At 45.6% G+C, this 23,716-nt stretch overlaps 1 protein-coding gene across 1 annotated transcript in view; it reads right to left on the bottom strand.

The window, feature by feature from the left end:
- KIF26B (kinesin family member 26B) overlaps positions 1-15,489 on the bottom strand; it is a 566,510-nt gene extending 551,021 nt beyond the window's left edge. The window contains exons 1-2 of the mRNA XM_007534607.3: positions 14,494-15,489; positions 13,277-13,678 (exon numbers count right to left, since the gene is read on the bottom strand). Coding sequence (XP_007534669.1) covers positions 13,277-13,678; positions 14,494-14,556 — 465 coding nt within the window. The 5' untranslated portion in view covers positions 14,557-15,489. The remainder of the gene's footprint in view (positions 1-13,276; positions 13,679-14,493) is intronic.
- Positions 15,490-23,716: the final 8,227 nt, after the last annotated feature.

Below are 23,716 nucleotides of genomic sequence, written 5' to 3'. Positions count from 1 at the left end.
TCTGAGGCCCCGACTTCAATCCCCAGCACCACCATAAGCCAGAGCTAAGTACAGCCCTGGTCTGCCTTTCTTTCTTTCTTTCTGTACCTCTCTCATTAACATAAATTGAAAATAAAATTTATAAAAATAGTAGCCTGGAGATAGATTACCCAGAAGAATGCACATTTTTGTCAGTTTAAGGACCTGAATGAGCTCCCAGACACCACATGGGAGCATCATGCAAAGGGATGTTTGATAAGCAGTGGAGCAGTGCTGTGGTGTTTCCCCCACCCCTCTCTCTCTCACTCTTTAACTGAGGGTGGGGGGAGTGGGGAAGAGTGCACTGAAGAGTGGTGGAATCACACAGGTATGAAGTCCCAGAAAGTTCACAATCACCTCATGAACCAGTTTAGAGCAAGAGAGCAAGAAGAATATAAATAAAGGAAAGAGGAGCTGGAAATGTACTCAGTGGAGAGTCTGCTGTTCTCAGCAGATGGATGTTGCTGGTTGTGGTGTCCTCTAGTGATGCTGATGACAGCAATGGCGGGGAAGTGAGTGGAGGAAGTCAACTCCCAGTGGTGTCCCCCCCACCACCACCACCACTGTTGCTGCTGCTTCTTATCTACTCTCAGCTACAATGTGCTCTGGATGGTAAAGGCCTCATGAAAATCTGCTTTTAATATCTGTGCTCCTTGGGCTGTGTTTAAAAACCAAAGTACAAACAGAAAATGTTACAGCTGAAGGTAGCCTGGGCTAGTATTAAAGAAAAATAAAATCGGTGGAAACTTCTGAATGGACTTTGTTGACTCAGTAGTCAGCTATAGCTACCTGTTGCTTCCTGTGGCCAGATCGCAGCATCAAAAGTAAAGGGAGATGGAGCCAATTCATTAACAATATTGCATGATAATGTGAGTGGACTGGATTTGAGACCACCCCCCACCCCCACAATGAAGAAAGCTTCCATTCTGTGGTCTCTTTCTCTCTCTGTTTTTTTTTTTTTTTTTTTTTTGGTCTCCAGAGTTATTGCTGGAGCTCAGTGCCTGCACCACGAATCCACTACTCCTGGAGGCCACTTTTTCCCCTTTTGTTGCCCTTGTTGTTTTAGCATTGTTGTGGTTATTATTGTTGTTGTTGATGATGATGATGATGACCTCGTTGGATAGGACAGAGGAAAATCGAGACAGGAAGGGAAGACAGAGAGGGAGTGAGAAAGACAGACACCTGCAGACTTGCTTCACCACCTGTGAAGCGACTCCCCTGCAGGTGGGAAGCCGGGGGCTCAAACCAGGATCTTTGCACCAGTCCTTGCGCTTTGCGCCAAGTGCGCTTAACCCGCTGCGCTACCACCCAACTCCCTCTCTCTCTGTTTCTATCTTTCAAATAATAATGATAACAACAACAAAAAGATATGGTATATATAAAAGTAGCTTGAGAATGGATCTTAAAAGGTCTCATTACAACAAAAAGGAAATTGTGACTGTATGGTGATAGAAGTTAAATAAGCTTATTGTGGTGATCATTTCCCAGTGTATACAAATATCAACTCATCGTGTTGTACACCTGAAACTAAGACAATGCCATATATCATTTATATTTTGGTCAAATTAGATTCAAAAAGAAAGGCAAGTCATGGACACGTGATATGTACAAGTATTGACATTAACCATTATGACCCTATCTAGACGTGTTTGTTGTCACCTAGGTTATTATCATGGGGACTTGACTCCACCAATTCCAGGGCTATATACTTTTTTCCTTTGATGGAGAGTAAAAGACAGAGGCAGAGATGGAGAGGCAAAAAGGAGAGACACCTGCAGTACTGTTCTACCACTTATGAAGCTTTCTCGGGGCCAGGCGGTGGTGCACCTGGTTAAGCACACACATTACAGTGCACAAGGACCCAGATTCAAGCCCCTGGTCCCCTCCTGCAAGGGGAAATCTTCACAAGTGGTGAAGCAGGGATGCAGGTGTCTCTCTGTCTCTTCCCCTCTGTGTCTCCCTCTCCCCCTCTAATTTCTCTCTGTCTCTATGCAATAATAAAAATAAATAAATAATTTTTTAAAGCTTTCTCCATCAGGTGAGGACTCAGAGTCTTAAATTTGGGTCTTCATGAGCTCTACTGGGTGCATCACCACCCAGCCTCCCATCTAGATATCCAAAGGAAAAAAACAAAAGAGAGCAAAAAATATTTTAAGGGAAAAGATACCTGTATAAATAATGGATAGAATGTTTGGGGTTGTGGTTTTTCTATGCTGCTACCCAGGATTAACTTCCCCCCAAATTATTTTCAAATCCTCCTCGAAACAGCAGATTGTTTTCATGTAAAAACCAACCGTAAGCTATCTTTAGCCCTAAGACAATACTTTTTCTCTAGAATTCCTGGCTAAATTGTTCATATAAAATCAACTGTCCTTTTGTTTGCCCAAGTTGATGTCTGCTTACAAACACAGAAGACAGTAAAGTAAACAGCTCTATTAAGAAACAGGAAGAGTCCTGTCAGTCAATTTGTAATCCAGATTCCCAAGATGCACCAGCAGTGATGGTAGTGCCAACACTCCCCGCATCTGGACGAGCAAAGTCAAAAGTGCACTTCAAGGCTGACTGAAGGTGGGAAGTCCCCTAAGTGTGGCATCCCTGCAACAGCTTCAGGTTTTTGGTGCAGCCAGAAATCCACAGAGGGTTTTTGTCCAGCTTAACCTTCTAGAATTTGGGGAGACGGACTAGCCTCCATCAAGTCTTGGGGGGGGGGGTTTCTTCTAGCTTTCACAGAGAGCTGCAAAGGAGTTTAGTGACCTTGTAATGGCAACTCCCACTCTCTTGGTTTACAAAAGAGAATCAAAGCCAGATTTGGGCCAGGTGGCTTGCCCAAAATCACAATGGTGACTAGTGCTGGTGGCACACTGCATCTCTGTCCCATGTAAGGACAATTCTTTTGTACCTAAACCTCTGGGGTTATGGGCCACTTACAACCCTACCAACAACTTCTTTCTCTCTTTTTATCTATCTTTCTCTCCCTTTTATCATATCTTCTTCCCTCTGTTTTATTCCTTCCCCTTTCTGTCTTCCTCCTTCTATCCCCCAGCCCTTAACTGCTATGCTGCCTGGCCTGGTAGAAGACAAGTGACAGTCCAATGCAGCCAAAAGGAAGATGTTCAGGGATGCCTGCTCAGCTGCCATCTCAAGACAGAGGTGTCCTTCTAAGGAAAGGCACACAACCAAACCAGGATCTGATCTGTTTGTTTGTTTTTAAAACATCAGTGGTTGTTAGCTATTTGTCTGAGTTCAACTGTTTGTTTTCTGTATCGCCACTTGGCCAGATAGCTCTCAATAGAGTGTGGTGGTTTCTAATCAGTTCACAAGACTCCTGTTGTGCATAAAACCACCAGTTAGATGGAGCGGGGCATAGGGAAACCGTGATTACAAGTCTAAAGAAAGCAAGCACTGTAACTAAAACAATAGTGCTTCTGGGAGAGCGTAGCTGTTCATCACTGCTAATTAAAAGATGGAATTAGACCACAGGAAAAATATCTCAAAGTTCATAACCTCCTATATTATCTTAGAAAAACTCCTGAACTAGCTATTATAAATCTCAGACATCATTGAGATTGGATAAAGAACTGTTAAAAGAAATAAAGGAAGAGAAAATATAGGGAGAGACATTGATAAACTGAGATACAGTTCAACACATTTAAGGATCCAAAAGGGAGGAGGAGGCAAAGCTGGGAAGAAGAAGCCGGGAGGAAGGATGGGAATTCTACTGTCCTGTGGGGGGTGGGGGGGGTGGGGGGTGGATTTGATGGATGGTGAGGGAAGATGTAGAAATATACCCCTAGAATAACAAGCCCTGTAGACTGGTATTTCCTTCCAACAAAAGTGGTTAAAATGGGTGTGGGGGGATTGGATAAAAGAATTATTGAAAGATTACATTCACGCCCCTTGTGATCACAAAGCAAACTCAAATGCCTTGCTACCTGCGGCTCGTGCTTTCAAAACGAAGACATTTGTGTATAAGAACTTCAAAGATGATCAAAACATCCTTGTGTGGAAAGCTGAAACTTTTTCCAAGAACTTTCTGAGGTCAGCAAAAATCTTGAATTGAAAACGTTAAGTAGACAAGATCAGTAAAAATGGTCCTTTGGCTGCAACCTAGTCTGCAACACTGAAGATACACTGAGATGCCACTCTGCCTATCCAAGGAACTTGCTCTGTTCCGTAACCTTCTGCCATGTCAGCCTACCTAGTGGCCCTGTGAATATGGTCTCTGTTCACGTACGTGTCTGCATTCACCCTCCTCTGTCCGTCAGCTCTGGCAGGAAACACTGCTTGGTGGGGGAAGGGGTGTCTATTTCCAGACTCCTCCACAGGGTCTGGACGGAATCAGTGCGATAGCATCAGCAAAGTATAACTGCAGAGAAAACTGTCTGAAAGAGATAAAACTGGATTGAGAGGCAGATAAGCTCAAATTCTTGGTTGGCTCATATCTGCTGGGTGCACGTGCAGTCACTCGGACAAAGCCACATGCCCAAAGCCAGCATCTGCAATGGCCCCTAGAGTGCCTGGGAGAGGGGCAGGGCTGAAGACAGAGTTTCCCATCTACGAGAAAGAACTCTCAGTCCATATTCATCTCAAGAAAGAGAGGAGCAAAGCAAAGTACCCTGGGGAAGAAAGGAAGAGATGCAAGGAGCTTAGGGGTCCCTGGTGCATGATAGTGGAGAAGGACCCAAGTTTGTGGTGAGAGTGTTTTGCAGACACCTGTCACGGGGTACTGTAAACCACTACCCCAATCAGGTGCTTTTGAGAAAGAATCAGAGTAGCTATTTCCATCAAGCACTCCTAAACTTGTGGAACCACTATACAAGTAAATAAGGATGAGCGCCTTTGTTCACCTGAAGGTAATGAAATGGAAAAGGGAATGGCTTGATGGTTTTCATTTGCACTGACTGCTGCTTTTCCATGACTAAACAAACAAACAAATAGGAAGGGGACAGACAGTGATGGTCGAATCTAGTTAAACCTTAACTATTACAGTTGATGTATAAACGATAATAACCGGGAGTCAGGCGGTAGCGCAGTGGGTTAAGCGCACATGGCACAAAGCGCAAGGACAGGCTAAAAATCCCCGTTCGAGCCCCCAGCTCCCCACCTGCAGTGGAGTCACTTCACAAGTGGTGAAACAGGTCTGTAGGTGTCTTTCTCTCCCCCTCTCTGTCTTCCCCTCCTCTCTCCATTTCTCTCTGTCCTATCTAACAACAACGACATCAATAATAATTACAACAATAAAACAAGGGCAACAAAAGGAAATAAATATTTTTTTAAATCTTTAAAAAAAAAAAACACGATAATAACCCAATTCAGAAAGACTAACTAGATAATTTCCCCAAGATCACCCACTAAGAGATGGGGACCCAGTTGCACCCCAGTTTGTTGAGTCCAGATCTCCACTGTTGTGAACCTAAAAGCTTCAACTTAAAGGGGTTTCAATTTTCAAGGATGGAGTCTAGAACATCCCAAAGCCATTGGTAAGCAGCATGGTAGACACAGATTGATTTACAGTTTTGATACTTCAAAACTAATTTAGGACTGCATGTATACTGCACCCTTTTGCTTCTATGTTAAATTTATAATTTTTTAACATTTTATTATATTTATTTATAGATAGAGACAGCCAGAAATCGAGAAGGAAGGAGGTGATAGAAAGGGAGAGACAGAGAGTCACCTGCAACTGTGCTTCACCACTCACAAAACTTTCTGCTACAGATGGCTGTCAGGGACTCGAACCTAGTTCCTTGTGCATTGTAACATGTGTGTTCAACCAGGTGCACCACCACCTGGCCCCTTATATATATATATTTTTAACTAAAGCAGTACTTAACTCTAAGAGTTAAGTAGTTATGGTGGTGTAAGGGATCAAACCTGGGACCTCTGGTGCTTCAGGCACAAAAGTTGCTTGCATAACCACTAGGTTATTTCCCCACCCTCTGAGATACTTTTAATGGGTGCATGTGCCCATGAAAGATCAATGAGAGTCCATTCTAAACAATGCTTCTTCAGCACAATAGAACCACATAGGAAATTTTTAAAGGGAAGGTGGGGGCACAGCAGGAAGAAAAGATGTTTACGACCAGTACATGACTCAACATAGTAGGATAAAAGTAAAAAGAAAATTAGTCTTCTATTCGTGAAAAGAGACAGTGAATCCTCACAGACACGGAGCAATTTGAAATCCTTGCACAATGGAAGAAAGCTGAAGCCTGGCTGCCCTGCTGACTTAGCACAGAAATGCTCAACTGAAGAACTCTTCCTCTCACCCAGAAAGTCAGCACTGGGCTCTCAGGCCAGGTTTTCCAAAAAGGGCTGAGAACAGAGTCTCAACTGAGTGAATACAAATATGAGGAAGTCTCTTTTTCCCTTCACTATATCCCAGTCAGAAAATTACTTGGCTCATAATCTTGACAACATCACATACTTACAGAGGGAGAAGGAGAGAGACAGAGACAGAGACAGAGATGGAGCAGGAGAGAGGTGAAATCACCATCTGTGAACCAAAGAAAAACAATCACAAGCTTCTCCAAGCAATTTTCTAAGAGTGACCCTCAAAGACTTTGGGAAGCCAATATTCTTAGATTTCTCTGAACCTCATGTTTCATTCGTGCTTTCTTCTGTGACCTGCACCCTATTACTTAGAAATCCAGAATAAAGAAATCAGGCTCATCTTCCTTTTGCTCTACAAGGTTTTATGTAAGTATGATGTATAAGTGGTGTCTGTGTATCTCAATAGAGTGCCTAGTAGGCCGTTTATAATCATCATCATCATCATTATTATTATTATCACCCTCATCATTACCAGCTGATAAAAGGTACTATCCGTCAGATGAGGCCAAAGAGCAATTGGTGATGTCTAAATTTTATTAACTTAATCCTTCTAAAAGCTGGAAAATTTAACGATAAATCCTATAGGGCTTTTTCATTACAATAGCTGATTCTTTATCAAAAACCTTTCCAAAATTGAAAAGATTCAAACAAAACTTTCTGGAAATAGACAAGTGTTTTAAGAAAATTTCAGACAGAATTTTCTCACAGTAAGTAAAATGTATGTCTTAGCTGAGGAGGTAGATCAACAGGTAATGTATTTTCCTCATATGTGCAAGGTCCCAGATTTGACCCCTAGCAAGAGGTACTCTGATCTGTCTCTCTGTTTCTTTCTTTCTCTCTCATAAAATAGGTATTTTTTTCCACCAGGGTTATTGCTAGCGCTCAGCACCTGCATGACAAATTCACCACTACTGGTGGCAATTCCCCCACCACTTTTTTTTTTTTTAATAATTATGATAGCAATAAAAAAAGGTTGAGAGGAGAAGAGGGGGGGAGGGAGGAAGGGAGACCTGCAGCCTGTTCCACCTCTTGTGAAGCTTCTCCTCTGCAGTTGGGGACCAGGGGCTCAAACCCTCGTCCTTGAGCATGGTAACTTGTGCACTTTACCAACTGTGACACTGTCCAACACCAATAAAAAAATCTTTAAAAGATGAAATGTAGGGGGGTCGGGCGGTGGCGCAGTGGGTTAAGCGCATGTGGAGCAAAGCGCAGGTACGGCGTAAGGATCCCGGTTCCAGCCCCGGGCTCCCCACCTGCAGGGGAGTCGCTTCACGGGCGGTGAAGCAGGTCTGCAGGTGTCTATCTTTCTCTCCCCTTCTCTGTCTTCCCCTCCTCTCTCCATTTCTCTCTGTCCTATCCAACAACGAATTGCGTCAACAAGGGCAATAATAATAACCACAACGAAGCTACAACAAGGGCAACAAAAGGGGGAAAAAATGGCCTCCAGGAGCGGTGGATTCATGGTGCAGGCACCGAGCCCAGCAATAACCCTGGAGGAAAAAAAAAAAGATGAAATGTAAAGGGTGGATAGGTAGATAGTGTAATGCTTATGCAAAAGACTCTCATGCTTGAATCTCCAAAGTCCCCCACACCACCATAAGAAGGAGAAAGAAGAAGAGGAGGAGAAGGAGGAAGGAGAAGAGGAGGAAGAGGGAGAAGGAGGAGAAAGTGGAGAAGAAAAGTAAAAGAAATGTAAGACCTGTTTTATCAGTTTATAAACTATTTTCCAATAGCTTGTGAGAGAGCTCTTAAATAAAATTGCTTTTATACCCCTATTTATTTATTTACTTATTTTCCCTTTTGTTGCCCTTGTTTTTCATTGTTGTTGTAGTTATTATTATTGTTGTTGTTACTGATGTCATCATTGTTAGATAGGACAGAGAGAAATGGAGAGAGGAGGGGAAGACAGAGAGGGGGAGAGAAAGACAGACACCTGCAGACCTGCTTCACAGCCTGTGAAATGATTCCCCTGCAGGTGGGGAGCCGGGGGCTCGAACCTGGATCCTTACGCCAGTCCTTGAGCTCTGTGCAACGTGCGCTTAACCCACTGTGCTACTGTCCGACTCCCGATACCCCTATTTTAGAACTGGGAAAATATAGAAATATATGTACTCATATATATAAATATATATATATATATATATATATATATATATATATATGTCTAGACTTACTTAGGCTCTAGCTATTTAGAGTCTATGTTTGGTGTTTTGAAACCTCTATGACACATTCCTTTCTTTCATCCCTGTGATTTTTGTTCACCCTTCTCAGTATGTCTGGTTTATCTTCCTGATATATCTGGGGCATAAATGCATCCAGAATATGTGACTGAGGGGGAAAAAAAATCAGATAGGGGTGTAGTTCTAAATCTTTTTCATTGATATGGAAATGAACAGATGTCTGATAACCTTCAGCCAACCTGGAACATTCCTGGTCACTCTTGCGAATTCTTTAGGGCTGATGTTTCATAGAGTTCACATTATCAACTCAAAAGTTCTGTCACAAGATATCAGAATGATCTAGGACAGTCCTCAAAATGGAAGATGCTTTCCTTGGCTTTTATTTCTGGCTTGGCTCCTCAACTGTGAGTAAAACAGGAATGCTGCTTTTGTCAGTGTATGAAATTGTTTTATATTTACACACTGGAACACTATAATGGGCAAAAGGACTGTTTTCATTTAACATCTCAACATTTTACAAATCCACATTCCCTTATTTTTCTAATCATTGACCAGTCTTAGAAAAGAAGCTCAGAAAGTACATTTTCACTAACTAAGGTACTAAAAGTCAAGTCTTAAATTGTTGCACAGTCTGCTACAGGCACAACTCTTCACTTTTCTAGGTGACCTGCAATTTGAAAGACTGAATCAAGAGCATGGCTGAGAATTATGTGAAGTTGGGAAGAGATAGGATTTGCACACCTGTGACCCCAGGTTTGACCACCAGCATCACCATATGCCAGGGCTGAGTGGGGTTCTAGTCTCTCTCTCTCTCTCTCTCTCTCTCTCCCTTCTCCAGCTCACATACAGTTAAGCAGATGATAGATGGATCAAGAAAAGCTATATAAACTTAAGCTGTCATACCTACATTCTAGAATGTTTTATTCTAAACCTGCCTCTACCCTTCATTCATTACAGCAAAACCCAATACCTGGGACAGTAACCCCATGAGTTTCTCTCTGAGCTCCATCCAAATCTGTATGCCCCCCAATTCCTGCTACAGTTAATACAATCTCCACCCACCCTGTTGTCCAAACTGGAAACCACCAAGTCACATCACCTTCTGCCACAAAGCCCTGTCCTCCAATGCCATGTCACTGCTGAGAATGCTCAGAATGGAGTGGTCACTTCTCTGGTCACCAGGGCTTTATAGATTCATAACACTTCACCTTCCCTCCCAAACCAACTGTCCCAAGGACAAGGGTGAAGGAATTCAACTGAGTTCACCTTCTACCCATATGGGTACAATATAAACACACCAGCAGTATGACATTTGAGTATGATATGGAAGCGTGATATTTGAGAAATGTTCGATGAAATTCTAAGTGGCAAGTGCCTAGTGCTTTGTCAGGAAAACCCTAAATCCTGTAAAACACAAATCTAAAAGAATCTTGGCTAATTAACAACCGTCACCTTCATGTCTTTCTCTAAAGAATAGAAACACATTTCAAACGGTATTTTAAATAACTTGTATGACACTGTAAGGATCTAAAGCATTTTTTTTCTTTAGTATATTATTGAGAAAGGTAAAAAGAGAGGAAAACTGATTTACTCAAAGTCACATAATGAGTCAGTGGTGAAATGTAGAAGTGAATTAATGTTCATGGACATGCTATTATGCCTTTCACTTACAGATCCCTATCTACCTAAGAAACTTTCAGTGCCACATGGTGGAGTTTAATACTCCGTTTAAGAAAATGTTTCTTTCTTTATTTCTAAAGATTCATTTATTATCAAATAGACAGACAGAATGAAAGAGAGAGTCAAAGTGGGACAATCAGCACACTGCTCAGCTCCAGAAAAAGATGATGCTGGGGACTGAACCTGGGACATTTGTTGCCCCAAACATACAAGCTAGTGCTGAGCTATTTCTCCAGGCCCCATGAAAATATTTCAAAAATACAATTAATCATTTTTGTAAATGTTAAATGATTTTTGCTAATTGCACCTTCCAAACAAGTCTTCATCTCCCAGGCCCTTAATTCTGCAGAGTGAATTACAGGAATCACAATAGCCTCTCCTGGTCTAATGAGTCCTCTTCTGTGATGAGGGCTGGTTCCCAAGGCCCACAGTTTAATCACAAACCCTGCTCAGAGAAGCCCTCCCCTTCTTCTCAATGTATGGTGCGCTAGAGAAAACTGCAGGTTGGGTCAAAATATTACAAAATTTAAAGATACAACAGAAATTGGATCTAATCTAGGGTACAAATGCTTAAAAAATAAATAAATAAATTATTCCCAGAAATTTGCACTTAAAATTGAGGCCTATACCGCATTGCTAATAATGTACGCTTTATTCTTGGCTCCCCGGGACCAAATGTCATGTCTCACTATGCCATTTCACACACACAACTCCAGGCAACCATGTTTCATTGTATGATATTCCCATGTGCCTTTAACCAGATTCTTTGTCTCTCTCCCCATGACTGGCAGAGGCCTGTGAGTTGGTGTATGCAGAGCACTCTGGGAAGAGGTCCAATGACATTTTTGACAATTCCACTGGCTTCCTCATGAAGATTTTATTTTACTTTACTTTTCTTTATTTTGTTTTATTTTATTTTATTTTAATAGAGAGGGAGCAAAAGAGCCCACAGCATTGAAGCTGTGGAGGCCAGAGGAGGCCAGGCTCACACCTGGGTCACACACATGGCAACACAGCACACTATCCAAGTGTGCTACTGTGCCAGTTCCATGATCTTTATTTTATCACATAAATAAAACTGACAAATACAGCAAGCAGCCTTCCATGAAGCTGTAAATGAATTCTCTAGGCTACTTCAACACAGTCAAAAGTTCACTCTGTCACATAATTCCGCTAAACATGATAGATGCACTTAAAAGGGAGCATTTGTTGTTTTCCCCCCTTCTCTATTTTTATGAAGAATATATCTTTATTTACCTTTTCACAGTGGGTAAACATAACAAGAGCTATCATAAGGACAGGCCCTTAGTGGTGTATTGACCCAAAGTAAAAGACTCTGGGGGGGTGTGGGGGCGCGGGGGAGAGAGTTCAGGTCCTGGACCAGGATGACAGAGGATCTAGTGGGAGTTGCATTGTTGTGTGGAAAACTGAGAAGTGTTATGCATGTACAAATTATTGTATTCACTGTCGATTGTAAAACATTAATCCCCCAATAAAGAAATTAAAAAAAAAAAAAAAAAAAAAAAGGACAGGCCCTTAGGAATGGTCTAAAGCAATCTGGTAGGATGCAATTGGTTGGGGTTACCAAGTATCAGGTCTTTAAGAGTCAAAGTTCTTCAAAATGTATCAGACATTCTAGTCCAGCTACAGGATACCATACTCTTCCTTGATAGCACTAACCACACATGGGCCTACCTTAGGGATTGTGCATTTGGGGATCAATATCTGCATCCTCCATTTGAATACAAACCTCACGTGGACAAGGACTGTATTTAACTGTTATTTCATCGATGTGCCTAACACAGTGTATTGAACAAGGTCTGATTTCAAAGAATACTGATGAATGACCAAAGAGCAAATAAACGTGAGTGGGGAATAGAGCACTCGAGAGGAAAACAAGCCTGTAGGTTCCCTTAGATTTATTCTTGGGGTGACCTGGCAGATTTATTATCAATCCACAGAAATAGCATCCTGACAACAATCCTCAAGTTAATTATTCTCGTGATAAATTCAGGATTCATAAAACTAATTCTCTTGGTAGCAATTTTCCACATTTAAAATTTTACAACGTCTGTGGGTATTTGTTCAATTTAACCCTTGTGTATGAAAGGGTGTGTGTGTGTGAGAGAGAGAGAGAGAGAGAGAGAGAGAGAGAGATATCAGGCAAGATGATGCAATTACTCCCACACTCCATGGTTCAATACCCCAATATTTCATATAAACAGTCACAGAAATGTAAATCAGCAAATGCCACTGAACAGAGTTCGGAATCGCTATAGCAATTCACTCCCTTTCCCTGATAATTCTCTCTAACCACCGATAAAAACTCTTTCAAGTGGCAGAGTAAATATTATCATTTGATAGTACTTGGACCCAACCGTGCAAATACTGTTGCATTGTGTTACCCTCTGAGGGGCTCCCAGCACACACAAGACAGGCAGGCAGGGTTGCTAAGGACCCGAGAAGTCTGTGTTTAGTGCCTGAGCAAGATCGCCCTCACACACAATGTTGGGATGAGAGTGTGAAAGGCTGGTATTTGACTATATGTCTCTGCCATCCTGGATAAGAAGGGCCACAGATAAGTAAATGCCAGCTCCCTAGTACCAGCTTGCTTTTTACCACTCCCGCCGACATTTTTTTACTGGATGGGGGGGGGGGCTTGAGTAGACCTGTAAGGCACCTCCCAGGAGCTGGTGTCAGAGTGCACCCCGCCCCCGCCAGCCTGGCCTGACGCGGTGCAAAGGTTCACGGATGTGCTGGAAGAGGGAGACGAGGAGGTGCCCCTCTCGAGGGCTCCACAGGCTAGTCTGGGAGCACATAAAGGGGAGTCTGGGGAGCAGAGGCTGTACGGCCTGATACCGCGGGTGCACCCTCCCTGCTCTGCTCCGGGGCGGCATGGAATGGGAGACCACAGGGGTCCCCCTCCCTGCGCAGAGACTCCGGCAGTGGAGCCGTGCGGGCGCCGCCAGGGTCCCCGAGGTCCGGGTCGCAGTGGGGCCGGCAGCTGTGTGGGCTTTGCGGCGGCCCGGCCCTGCGCCCTGCCCGCCCCCCGCGGCCGCGCTCACCTTGCCCGGGAAGGGCCCGGGGAGCAGCAGCTTCAGCGCCTGCCTCTTGAGCTCCACCAGGCGGGCGTTGCAGTTCTCGCACCAGACGCCGCGGTCGGAGCCGGGGGAGGAGCCGCCGCCGCTGCCCGAGCCAGGGGAGCCTGTGCCGAAGCCCGGCGAGCCGCCCAGGGAGCCCGGCGAGCTGGTGCCGATGCCCGGGGAGGCGGGGCCCGGGGAGCCGGTGAAGGAGCTGGGCGACGAGGTGCCCGAGCCCGGGGACGGGGTGCCCGACGAGCCGAGAGCCGAACCTGCGCCCTCGGGGGTGGGCCGGCTGCCGGCGCGCGACTCTTCGTACGCCTTCCGGTACCAGCTCTCGGGGGAGAAGGGCGCCGCCGGCTTGGTGGGCGAGCAGACTTCATTCACCTGCCGGGGCAACACGCCGCTGTCAGCCCGGCGCACCCGCCGCGCCCCCCACCCGGGGCCTATGCACCCCCGAGGGCACTCGGAACCCGTGAATTGCTCTGAAACCAGTCCCACCGTCCAGGCGGCCCACTGAGCCGGTTCCCGGAGGGCCCCTCCGGTACAAAAAAAAAGGGGGGGCTCACTGCGGGAAGAGAGGTGTCAATGATTTATTGCACAGAGGAATGGGAGACACACACACCATAGATTCAGCGCCCAGCGCTTTGGGATCGAGTCCCCAGCCAAGCCAGAGCCCAGGTTCAAGGTCCTGCACGACGCCATGGAGGCATGCCAGCCAGGTGTGGGAATAGGAGGTGTGGGGGGTGACTTCTGGGTGTCTATTCATTCCGAGTACAGCCCACCCCCCGCACTGCTCCAGACCCCCGGATCCCGCAGGTAAAATGAAAGGCTCTCCGGCTCCAGGAAAAAAAAAAAAAAAAAGGACCCCCCCCCAGATTGACAGAGAAATGGGGTAGGGGAACCCTCCCATTCTGCTGAACTCTGCCGAGAGGTGCAGGAATGCTGCAAAAGTTAGGGTTGCTGAGGAGCTAAGAGACAAGAAAACTGAAAGGAAAAAAAAATCCCGGGGCCCGGCGGGTGGCTGGACGTGCGGGCCGGGAGACCCGGCCACGCGCACGCACACCTTGACTCGCCCGCGCCGCGACTCCGCAGCCCGAGTCCCGCTCAGAGCCGCCCTGCCCTGCCGCGCGTTCCCGGGCCCCGGGCTGAGATCGGGCTGTGAACGCGGCTCCGCCTCGCGCCCGTCCGTCACAACTTACCCCGTATTTCTTGCCCCTGGTGGAGACTGCAAGCCTCTCCTTATTGCCAGCTACCGAATTCATGGTGGCTTTTCCAAAGCGGAGTGTTTAAATGGTCCACCAAGGCTACATCCAAAACGTCTTCCAATTCAGAAGGGTCCCCGCAAATGTGTGTGTGTGTGGGGGGGGGGACTGACTGCCTTTTGGCCCTCGAGTCAAGGTGTCTTAATGGGGAGGCCGGGGTGGTGGTGGAAGCAAATGGAGCCCAGAAGTAATTGCACCAATTTGCAGAAAGGGTTGGAGTCGCCGGTTTATTCTTCCCTTCCAGGAATGCTTTTCCTCATCCTCTTCAGCCTCCTCCAGTCAGTCACACGTTCTCTGTTCACGGTCACATCCAGCTAATTGGCGTTTTCCGCAGCCAAGTCAGTCCGTTTTCCTCCATGAGGGATAAGGAGGAATGCGAGCAGGGCACGCGGCCGCGGCGGGGAAGGCGGCGGGGCCTCGCCTCTCCGCTCCGCTCCTCGGCCGGGCGAGCCGGCTGTGGGAACTTGTCTCCTTCACGGAGCTCGGTAACTGAGTTCAAAGAAATTCTCCCAAAATATAAAGATCCAGACTCGGGGAGGAGCCTCGGCGCGTCGCCGAGCCAATATCCGCCGGCTGGGCTTTTTTTTTTTTTTTCCTTTGCCTGACAGTTGCGCGAGGGGGGCGGGCGGCGCGGCCCGGGAGAGACCGCGGGCAGGGCGCCTGTGAGCGCCGGGATGCAGCGCGGAGCCCCGGGGACAGTGGCCCCACCGCCTCAGCCGCCGCGCCGGCCCGGATCCATTTTACGTTGCGGCGGTCTCCGGGCTGACATTGCGCGGGGGGGAGGGGGGGGTCTTCAACCTCGCTCCTAGCGGGGAAGTTCCTGGGGAGCTGCCCGCGCCCGGGGCTCTGAGGAACGCCCCCCTGAAGCCTCGGCGTCGAGCCCACGCCCCCCGACGGGACTGCGCCCGGGTCGCCCCCGCCCCGCCCCCGGTGCTCTCTCCGCCCCGCAGGGCTGGCAGTTCAGCCTCGGAAATGCAGAGGGAAAGGGGTTGAGTCACCAACAAGTCCGCAAACGGGCCGGGGCCTCCCCCCGCCCTTTGTTCTGCTAGACCTGCCCGGCAAGCCCCCCCCCCCCCCCTCCACGGAATGGTCCTACAGCCCCGGACCAGCCCCTCCACCCCCACCCGGCGAGGGGGCTCCCTCCCGCCACAGCCCGAGGACCCGGCGCCTGCGCCCCCACCCGCTTGCCCTCCGGTTTCCGACGGGCCCCGCCGCCCGGGGTTGGGGCAGGTGAGCGCGGGCTGCAGCCGGGCCCCGCGGGGCAGCACTTCGCCTGCCGCACACGCGCAGCGCGGACGGACGGCGCGGCCTGGAGGAGGGGGCGTGTGCGAGCTGCCTTGGCTTCCTCTGGCCGGGCCCCTTGGCACCCCTGCCCTCCTCTCCCTTCCCACGCCCGGGGCACCCACCCACACAAACACACAGCCAGCCACCTTTTCTGTCCCCTCCACCCCCGGGCGGCGCCCAGGAGCGCAGGAAGCCGGCATCTGCCGGGCTCCACACGTGGCTGCTCCAGGGTGTCATTTTTCATTTCCCGGGAGGACATTTCTCCTGGTGAACCGGCAGGTCTGTTTTGTTGTGACCTTTAATTAACACCCCGAGAGACGCCTCCTGGAGGACCTGCCTAGTGCGGAGATCACGTGAGGTGTAATGGCATCTCGGTCCCGAACCACACCGGCCCGGGGGCGGGGATGGGGGGTGACGCGAAGGCGTTTGGGGCTTCCCGGGCGCTACCTTTCCTAGGCGATCTTCAGGGATTGGGGAAGAAGATTTTGGGGGTGCTGCAACCCTAGGGCAACACCCCCCGCCCCCAGCTTGCGTTTCCCGAGGAGAATTTCCTCCGCGACTCTCTCCACCCCTCCCGCCGCAGCCCTGGCGTGGGAATATTTCCCAGCCATCTGAGCGAGGCGAGAAGGTCAAAATGAAGATGTCGATGACAGTGTGGAAGTTTGCATTACGGTCCTACTTCCTATTTCAAAGCGATGGTAGAGAGCGGACCTTAGGGGACAGGTCAGCCTGCAGGCAGCGCGCGCCAGCTCCAGACACATCTGGATTCCGCCAGGGTCCATAGAAATGTCACACACACACACACACACACACACACACACACACACACACACACACACACACACACACACACACACTCCCCCGCAGCTGGCTGCACGCGGCTTATTGGTCCGAAAGCAGCGTGAGGCCGGGTGGAAGGGACTAGGCTGTGCAGCCGCGGGTGAGGGAGGTGCGGTATCCGGGGAGAGCGGTTGGGAAGCTGCGGGATCCACCTTGTAGGCTGAAGAGGCCAGAGCAGGGCTGCTTTGCATCTCGAAGTAGCTGCGGCGGCAAAGCGTGTTTGGTGAGCTCCGAGCGCCCTCTGGCGATCGAGGTTTACAACGGGCGCTCAAACCCGAGCTGGATTTAGGCTGTTGAAAAACGGGTGAAATGCATGCAATGCCAATGTGCAGTTTTTAGAATTGTGATAAGCGAATACTCCCGGGTGAGCCACCGTATCACCCTAAGTGTAAATGTCCATTCCTTCAGATAGTTATCTGCATTTTCCTGGGCAGCTCCACCTCTCCTAGGTATATAACCACTCTTCTGCCTTCTAACACCATAGATTAGCTCTGCTAATCCCTGGCCTTTTCTCCATTTAACAAGGCTTTTTGTTATTAAGATCGATCTGTTTTTTATGTGTGATCTTTCGTTCTTTAGTTCTCTATTTTCATTTTGTTCACTGAATATATTTTAATATCTACATTCATTCCTCCACTGATTTATTTTTTTTAGCTCTGAGGACTATAATATTCATCTTTAATGTATGTGTTACTTAAGAGGTGGCATTGTGCCACTTCACCTAAAATGTAAGAAACCTACAGCAGTCTGTTCCCATGTTACACCTCCTTTGTGCTATGATTCTGATACAGTTTGTACCGTATACATTAGCCATACCATAAGTGCAGACCAGCCATAATGCAGTCCTATCAACTTTACCTTAACCAATGTAATGTTTGGGTAAAATCTGAACATTTTAAATAAGTGGTTTTTAAAATATCTTATTTTTAAAATATCTTATCTTTTAAAATATATATGTTTATTTTATCATTTCTGGGACTTTTTTTTTCCCCCAATAGCACTAGTCTCCAACTGGGTTATTTCCATTCAGACTATAGAACTTCCTTTAGACCCTTATATTGAAGGTCTCCTGGCAACAGATTCCTCGGCTTTTGTTTATCTGAAGATATTTTTCTTTCATTTGTGTGTTTGAAGAATTGTTTAACGAGACTTAGAATTCTTGACTGACAGTTTTTTTTTTTTTTCTCTCCCTGGGTCTTTAAAGATGTCATTCCTTGCCATCTGGCCTCCTTTACCTTTGATCAGAGGTCACCTGTAATCTTATGGACATTCCCCAGTATGTAGTAATGTCCTTTCTCTGGCTGCTCTGAAGATCTCTTTGCTTTTGGTTTCCAGCAGCTTGGCTAGGATACTCTTGGATATGAACCTCTTTGGATTGATCCTAAAAAGGGTTTGCTGAATTTCAGGGACCTCCTGAGTGAATATTCTGTTTTTCACAACATTTGAGCAAATTTCAGCTACTATCTACTCAAGTTTTTCTTCCTCATTCTCTTTTCTTTGCTTCTGGGATCTTAATGACATGTGTATTATTACCCTGACTAATAATGTCCCTTAAATACTGAGACTCTGGTCATTGTTTTGATTCTTTAGATGGGACTCTTTTTTTTTTTTGCCATCATGGTTATCACTGGGACTCAGTGTCTGTAAGGCTCCATCATTCCTGATATCCATCTCCCCTCCTTTTTTTAATAGAGGTGAAAAATAGGAGTGTGGAGGTGAACAGAAAAAGGACACCTGCAACACTGCTCCACCTCTCCTGAAGATCCCCACCTGAAGGTAAGGATAAAAGACTTGAACCCTGGTCCTCAAATATGATAATATGCATGCTCTGCAAGGTAAGCCTCCACCCCTAAATTGTATCACTTCCAATGATTCTATATTAAATTCACCAACCTTTGCTTCTGCTATCTCCAATGTGCATTAAACCTATCCAGTGAATTCTTCATTTCACATCTAGTATTTTCCAATAAATAGGATATGTACATACATACACACACTTACAAAGTGTCCCATCTTTTTTTCCTTTAAAGAATTATAGTCGCGGGGGGGGGGGGGGTCAGGCAGTAGCACAGGGGTTAAGCACACATAGTGCAAAGCACAAGGACCAGCGTAAGGATCCCAGTTCGAGCCCCGGTCTCCCCACCAGCAGGGTCTTTCTCTCCCCCTCTCTGTCTTTCCCCCTCTCGATTTCTCTGTCCTATCCAACAACAATAACAGTGTCAACAATAACAATAATAACAACAACAATGATAAAACAACAAGGGCAACAAAAAGGAAAAATTAGCATCCAGGAGCAGGGGATTTGGAGCCCCAGCGATAACCTTGGAGGCAATAATAATAATAATAAATAATATATATATAGTGAGGGGCAGGGGTAGATAGCATAATAGTTATGCAAAGAGACTCTCATGCCTGAGGCTCCGAAATCACAGGTTCAATTCCCTGCACCACCATAAACCAGAGCTAAGCAGTGCTCTGGCAAAAAAAAAAAAAAAAGACACAAAAAAAGTTATAGTCAGTTATAATAGTAGCTTTAAATTTCTTTTTTATATAAATTTTTTATATTTATTTCCTTTTGTTGCCCTTGTTTTGTTATTGTAGTTATTATTGTTGTTGATGATGTCATTGTTGGATAGGACAGAGAGAAATGGAGAGAGGAGGGAAAGACAGAGGGGGGGAGAGAAAGATACACACCTGCAGACCTGCTTTACCGCCTGTAAAGCGATTGCCTTGCAGGTGGGGAGTGGGGCTCAACTGGGATCCTTATGCTGGTCCTTGCTGTTTGCACCACATGCGCTTAACCCGCTGCGCTACCCCCCACCCCCGACTCCCAGTAGCTTTAAATTTCTTATCTCGTAGTTCCAACTTCTGGCTAACTTGAGAGGCTCACTTTCTTTTTTTTTTTAATTTGCATTTCTTTTAAATTTTTTATTTATAAAAAGGAAACATTGACTAAACCATAGGATAAGAGGGGTACAGCCTCACACAAATTCCCACCACCAGACCTCTGTATACCATCTCCTCCACTGAAAGGTTTCCCATTCTTTAACCCTCTGGGAGTATGGACCCAAGATCATTGTGGGATGCAGAAGGTTGAAGGTCTGGCTTCTGTAATTGCTTCCCCGCTGAACAGGGGTGTTGACAGGTCGATCCATACTCCCAACCTGTCTTTCTCTTCCCCTAGTGGGGAAGGACTCTAGGGAAGCGGAGCTCCAAGGCATATTGGTGGAGTTGTCTGTCCAGGGAAGTCTGGTCGCATCCTGCTAGCATCTGGAACCTGGTGGCTGAAAAGAGAGTTAACATACAAAGCCAAACAAATTGTTGAACAATCATGGATCTAAAGGCTGGTATAGTGCAGATGAAGTGTGAGGGGGTCCTCCATTTGTAGCTAGCTAGTGGGCATATTTTAGTTATATTTCAAAGGGCCTGTAGCTATACTAGGTTTTTGTTGTTGTTGTTGTTGTTGTTTTTTGCCTGAGCCTTAAATCTGATATGAAGGTGGATCCTAATTATTGTCTGGGGAGATGATGTCATGGCTGGGAAAAGGACCAGAAAGCTGGATCAGGGAAGAGAGTAGCTCCCTAATATGGGAAAGGGGTATAAATATTACTGTAGACCCCATCGATTTGATGTGACCTGGGGCCCATAATTAGCTTAGGAGCCTGTGTGACCTCTACATCCCTGTAGATCTGAGCTCACATTCTGTGGTCATGAGTAGGAACATTCCATGCTGCCCCAGTATCGACCCATCTTCTTCAGGTGTAGCATAGAGTATGTTGTCCATCCTCCGAAGGGAGGATGGAACATTCTTTACCATTGTTGATCCAGGTTGAGGGCAAGGTCCTATGGGGGCCCACAAAGGAGTCTGTTGTGTTGTTCCTGATAGAAATGACCAGTAACAATGGAGAGAGGGATTTATTCGAGGTCTAGGCCCATCAAGTCTGTTTGGGAATCTCAGGACTCCCCGATTAGGGCCCCAGCTGGTGGAATGGCCTGATAGTGACTAAAGAGTCATCGTTCAAGTATGAAAGGCTCACTTTCTATTAGCTGATTTTTCTCTTGACTGTGAATCACAATTAATTCCCCTTCATCTTTTCCTATCCGGTAAACAGCAACTGCATGCTGACTGTCCTGAGTCTGACACCAAGATATTAGATGCTGTCATCTCCCTTTGAAGATTATTGATTTTTACTCTAGCAGACAATTAAGTTACTAATGGATCATCTGAAACTTGGAGAAGCTTGGCTTCACAATTTTTAAAGCAATTCTTTAGTTTTGCCCTTAGATCTAAGAAAAATCCTTGAACCTGGGACTTGTTTTTACCCCTAAAGTGTGTTCCCTCTGGCCTTTCAGTATTAAGCCTTAAATCTTTGCCATGCCTCTAATTGGGACTTAAACACCACACTCTACTCCCCTGCAGTGACATTTGTCAAAATCTCTGCTTCACTCTGGAAACTTCGGAGAGCTTTTCCCTGCATTTTCTTGTAGCTCTACCCTGTATGCAAAATCCAAAAGATAACAGGCAAGGATTTAAAGGATATTTTACCTGGGTTTTAAGGCTGTCTCCATTTGACTGTCCTTTCCAGGATTTTCTCCCTCCCTTTCTAGCTTCAATCCAGTATGTAACACACACACACACACACAAAAAAAAAAGACTTTCCTTGAGTTATATCCACCATGCCCGGCAGACTGGAAAAAGAGAGAAAGACCTATATTTCTTGGATCAACTTTGTTGAGTCCCTTCCAATCTCTGCCTACTTTTAGCCACTTTCAGATGTCTTTAGCTAGGTGGTAGTGGTTGTTGTTGTTATCAAGTGTGTTATCCAGTGTGTAATTGTCTTCTCTATGAAATTCTATTGTGTTTAAAGCACCCCCCTCATTTTTTTTTATTTTGATAGTCTTTTATCCAAATTTTAAATTTTTAGAGATCTTGTAGTACCAAGGGTTTCCTCTCAGTGAGTTGGCTGACTTTTAAAGAGTTAATCTCTAAAGCAGCCATCCAAAGCTTCCTTTTATTTTTTTTCAGTCATATTATGCTTTTTTAAAAAAAAAATTATTTATAAAAAGGAAACATTGACTAAACTATAGCATAAGAGGGGTACAACTCTTATCCTATATCACACAATTCCCACCACCAGAACTCTGTATCCCATCCTCTCCCCTGATAACTTTCCTATTCTTTAACCCTCTGGGAGGAGTATGGACCCAAGGTCATTATGGGATGCAGAAGGTGGAAGGTCTGGCTTCTGTTAATTACTTCCCCGCTGAACATGGGCATTGACAGGTCGATCCATACTCCCAGTCTGTCTCTCTTTTCTGTCAGACTGGGGAACTCAGATAACATAGCCTAGTGTTAACCCTAGTGATGAGAGAGAAAAAGACTGATTGTTCACACCTTCACATTTAAGAATAGTAACAACAACAACAACAAAGAATAGTAACAGCAGTTAAGATTTAGGGGAGGTCTGGGGAAAGAGCATGCCTATATGCAAAGGGTTAGGGGTGAGGGTGCTTTGCAGACAGCTATCACAGGAAGAGGAGAAATTGGACCCATGTGCCAACAATTATGCTATAAACCATAAATACCCCCCAATAAAATTACATTTTAAAAAGACATGCCTGATGCCAATAGATCTCAGGCAAACCCCCCACACCGCCAACACTGCCTTCAGACAAAGCTTAGCACAGCTCTGGAAATAATTCATAAAAAAATTTTGAAAACTTAGGGTCAAATTGGTTAAGGGTGTGCTAACACCTGTCTTGGGGATAGTCAAGTAAACCACATTTCCCCAATAAAGTGATTTAAAAAAAAAAGTCTAACATTTAATAAATAGGTCTTAAGCTCCCAAAATATTTAGGTTAATTTTTTTTTACTTTATAAAAGTTTATATACTGGTTTTTGAAAATTGTAGAACTTCTAAACACACAAATTTATTTATTCCAATGATAACCCTGGGTGGAAAACAATGTTCCTCTATTTATCCAGAAGTACAGTGTAAATAGAAAATTAAGGCCCTTAGTCTATGTGCCTAAAAACGAAACTCTTATTCCATACCCCTTGTTGATTAATTATTAAATGGGCATAACTTCTCCAGGAATACCTCATGGGGCATTTATAATGTCAGAACACGCAATATAGCTTCCTTATTATTTATACCCCAGGGGTGAGTAGCTCATAAATTTTATAGCTGTAATATATTGTGTCATTGTAGTGCTGAAAGCCTACAAGTATACGTCAGAAATTTAAAAAGGCAAATCAGGACAGCAATTTCCAGTGGCTAAGCACAATGCAGACCATCACAGACTCCACTCCGTGCTAATATTTGTCTTTGGAAATAATTTCCATATAGTTCAGGCACCAGCATGCCAACTGAGCCAGTGGAGTGCATGTGCCAGAGGCAGCTGTGTTTCTCCTTGAAAGATAATTAAAGCAACTTCCACTGCCCATGTATTATCCTGATGAATATGCTAACAATATTTGCATATGATCTACTCATGTCCTGGGAACCTCAGGATCATATGGGGGCTGCTAAAGGGTTATCATTAATTCAGTAACTGATTTGTGGTCCTGATCACTAGGTTGGTACAGAAAAGAAGCCTATAGGGCTGGGTGATGGCATATCAGATAGTGGGCACATGTTACCCTGGACAAGGACCCAGGTTCAAGCCTCTGGTTCCTCCCCTGCAGCGGGGGAAGCTTCACTAGCAGTGGAGCAGTATTGCAGGTCTTTCTCCCTATTTCCCTATCTTTATAAGGAAAAAAATGACCACTGGGAGTGGTGCCAGCAATATTCTTGGTGGCAGAGAAAGAGTGAAAGGGGGGAAGGGAGAAAGAGAGGGAAAGAGAGAAAGAATGTTATCTTGCAGTGTAAGGAAAGCATGCACTTCAGGTCTGTCATTTCAACTATTAACCATTTTATCCTCATGCTGAATTTCAAGTCTTTTTTTTTTTTTTTTTGCCTCCAGAGTTATTGCTGGGGCTCAGTACCTGTACTATGAAACCACTGCTCCTGTCGCCATTTTTTCTTTTTTTTTT

The sequence above is a fragment of the Erinaceus europaeus genome, chromosome 6 (assembly GCF_950295315.1).
Source record: "Erinaceus europaeus chromosome 6, mEriEur2.1, whole genome shotgun sequence".
Taxonomy (NCBI): Eukaryota; Metazoa; Chordata; class Mammalia; order Eulipotyphla; family Erinaceidae; genus Erinaceus; species Erinaceus europaeus.
Note: the sequence above shows the minus strand (reverse complement) of the source record. Positions and strands in the feature narration are given on the sequence as shown.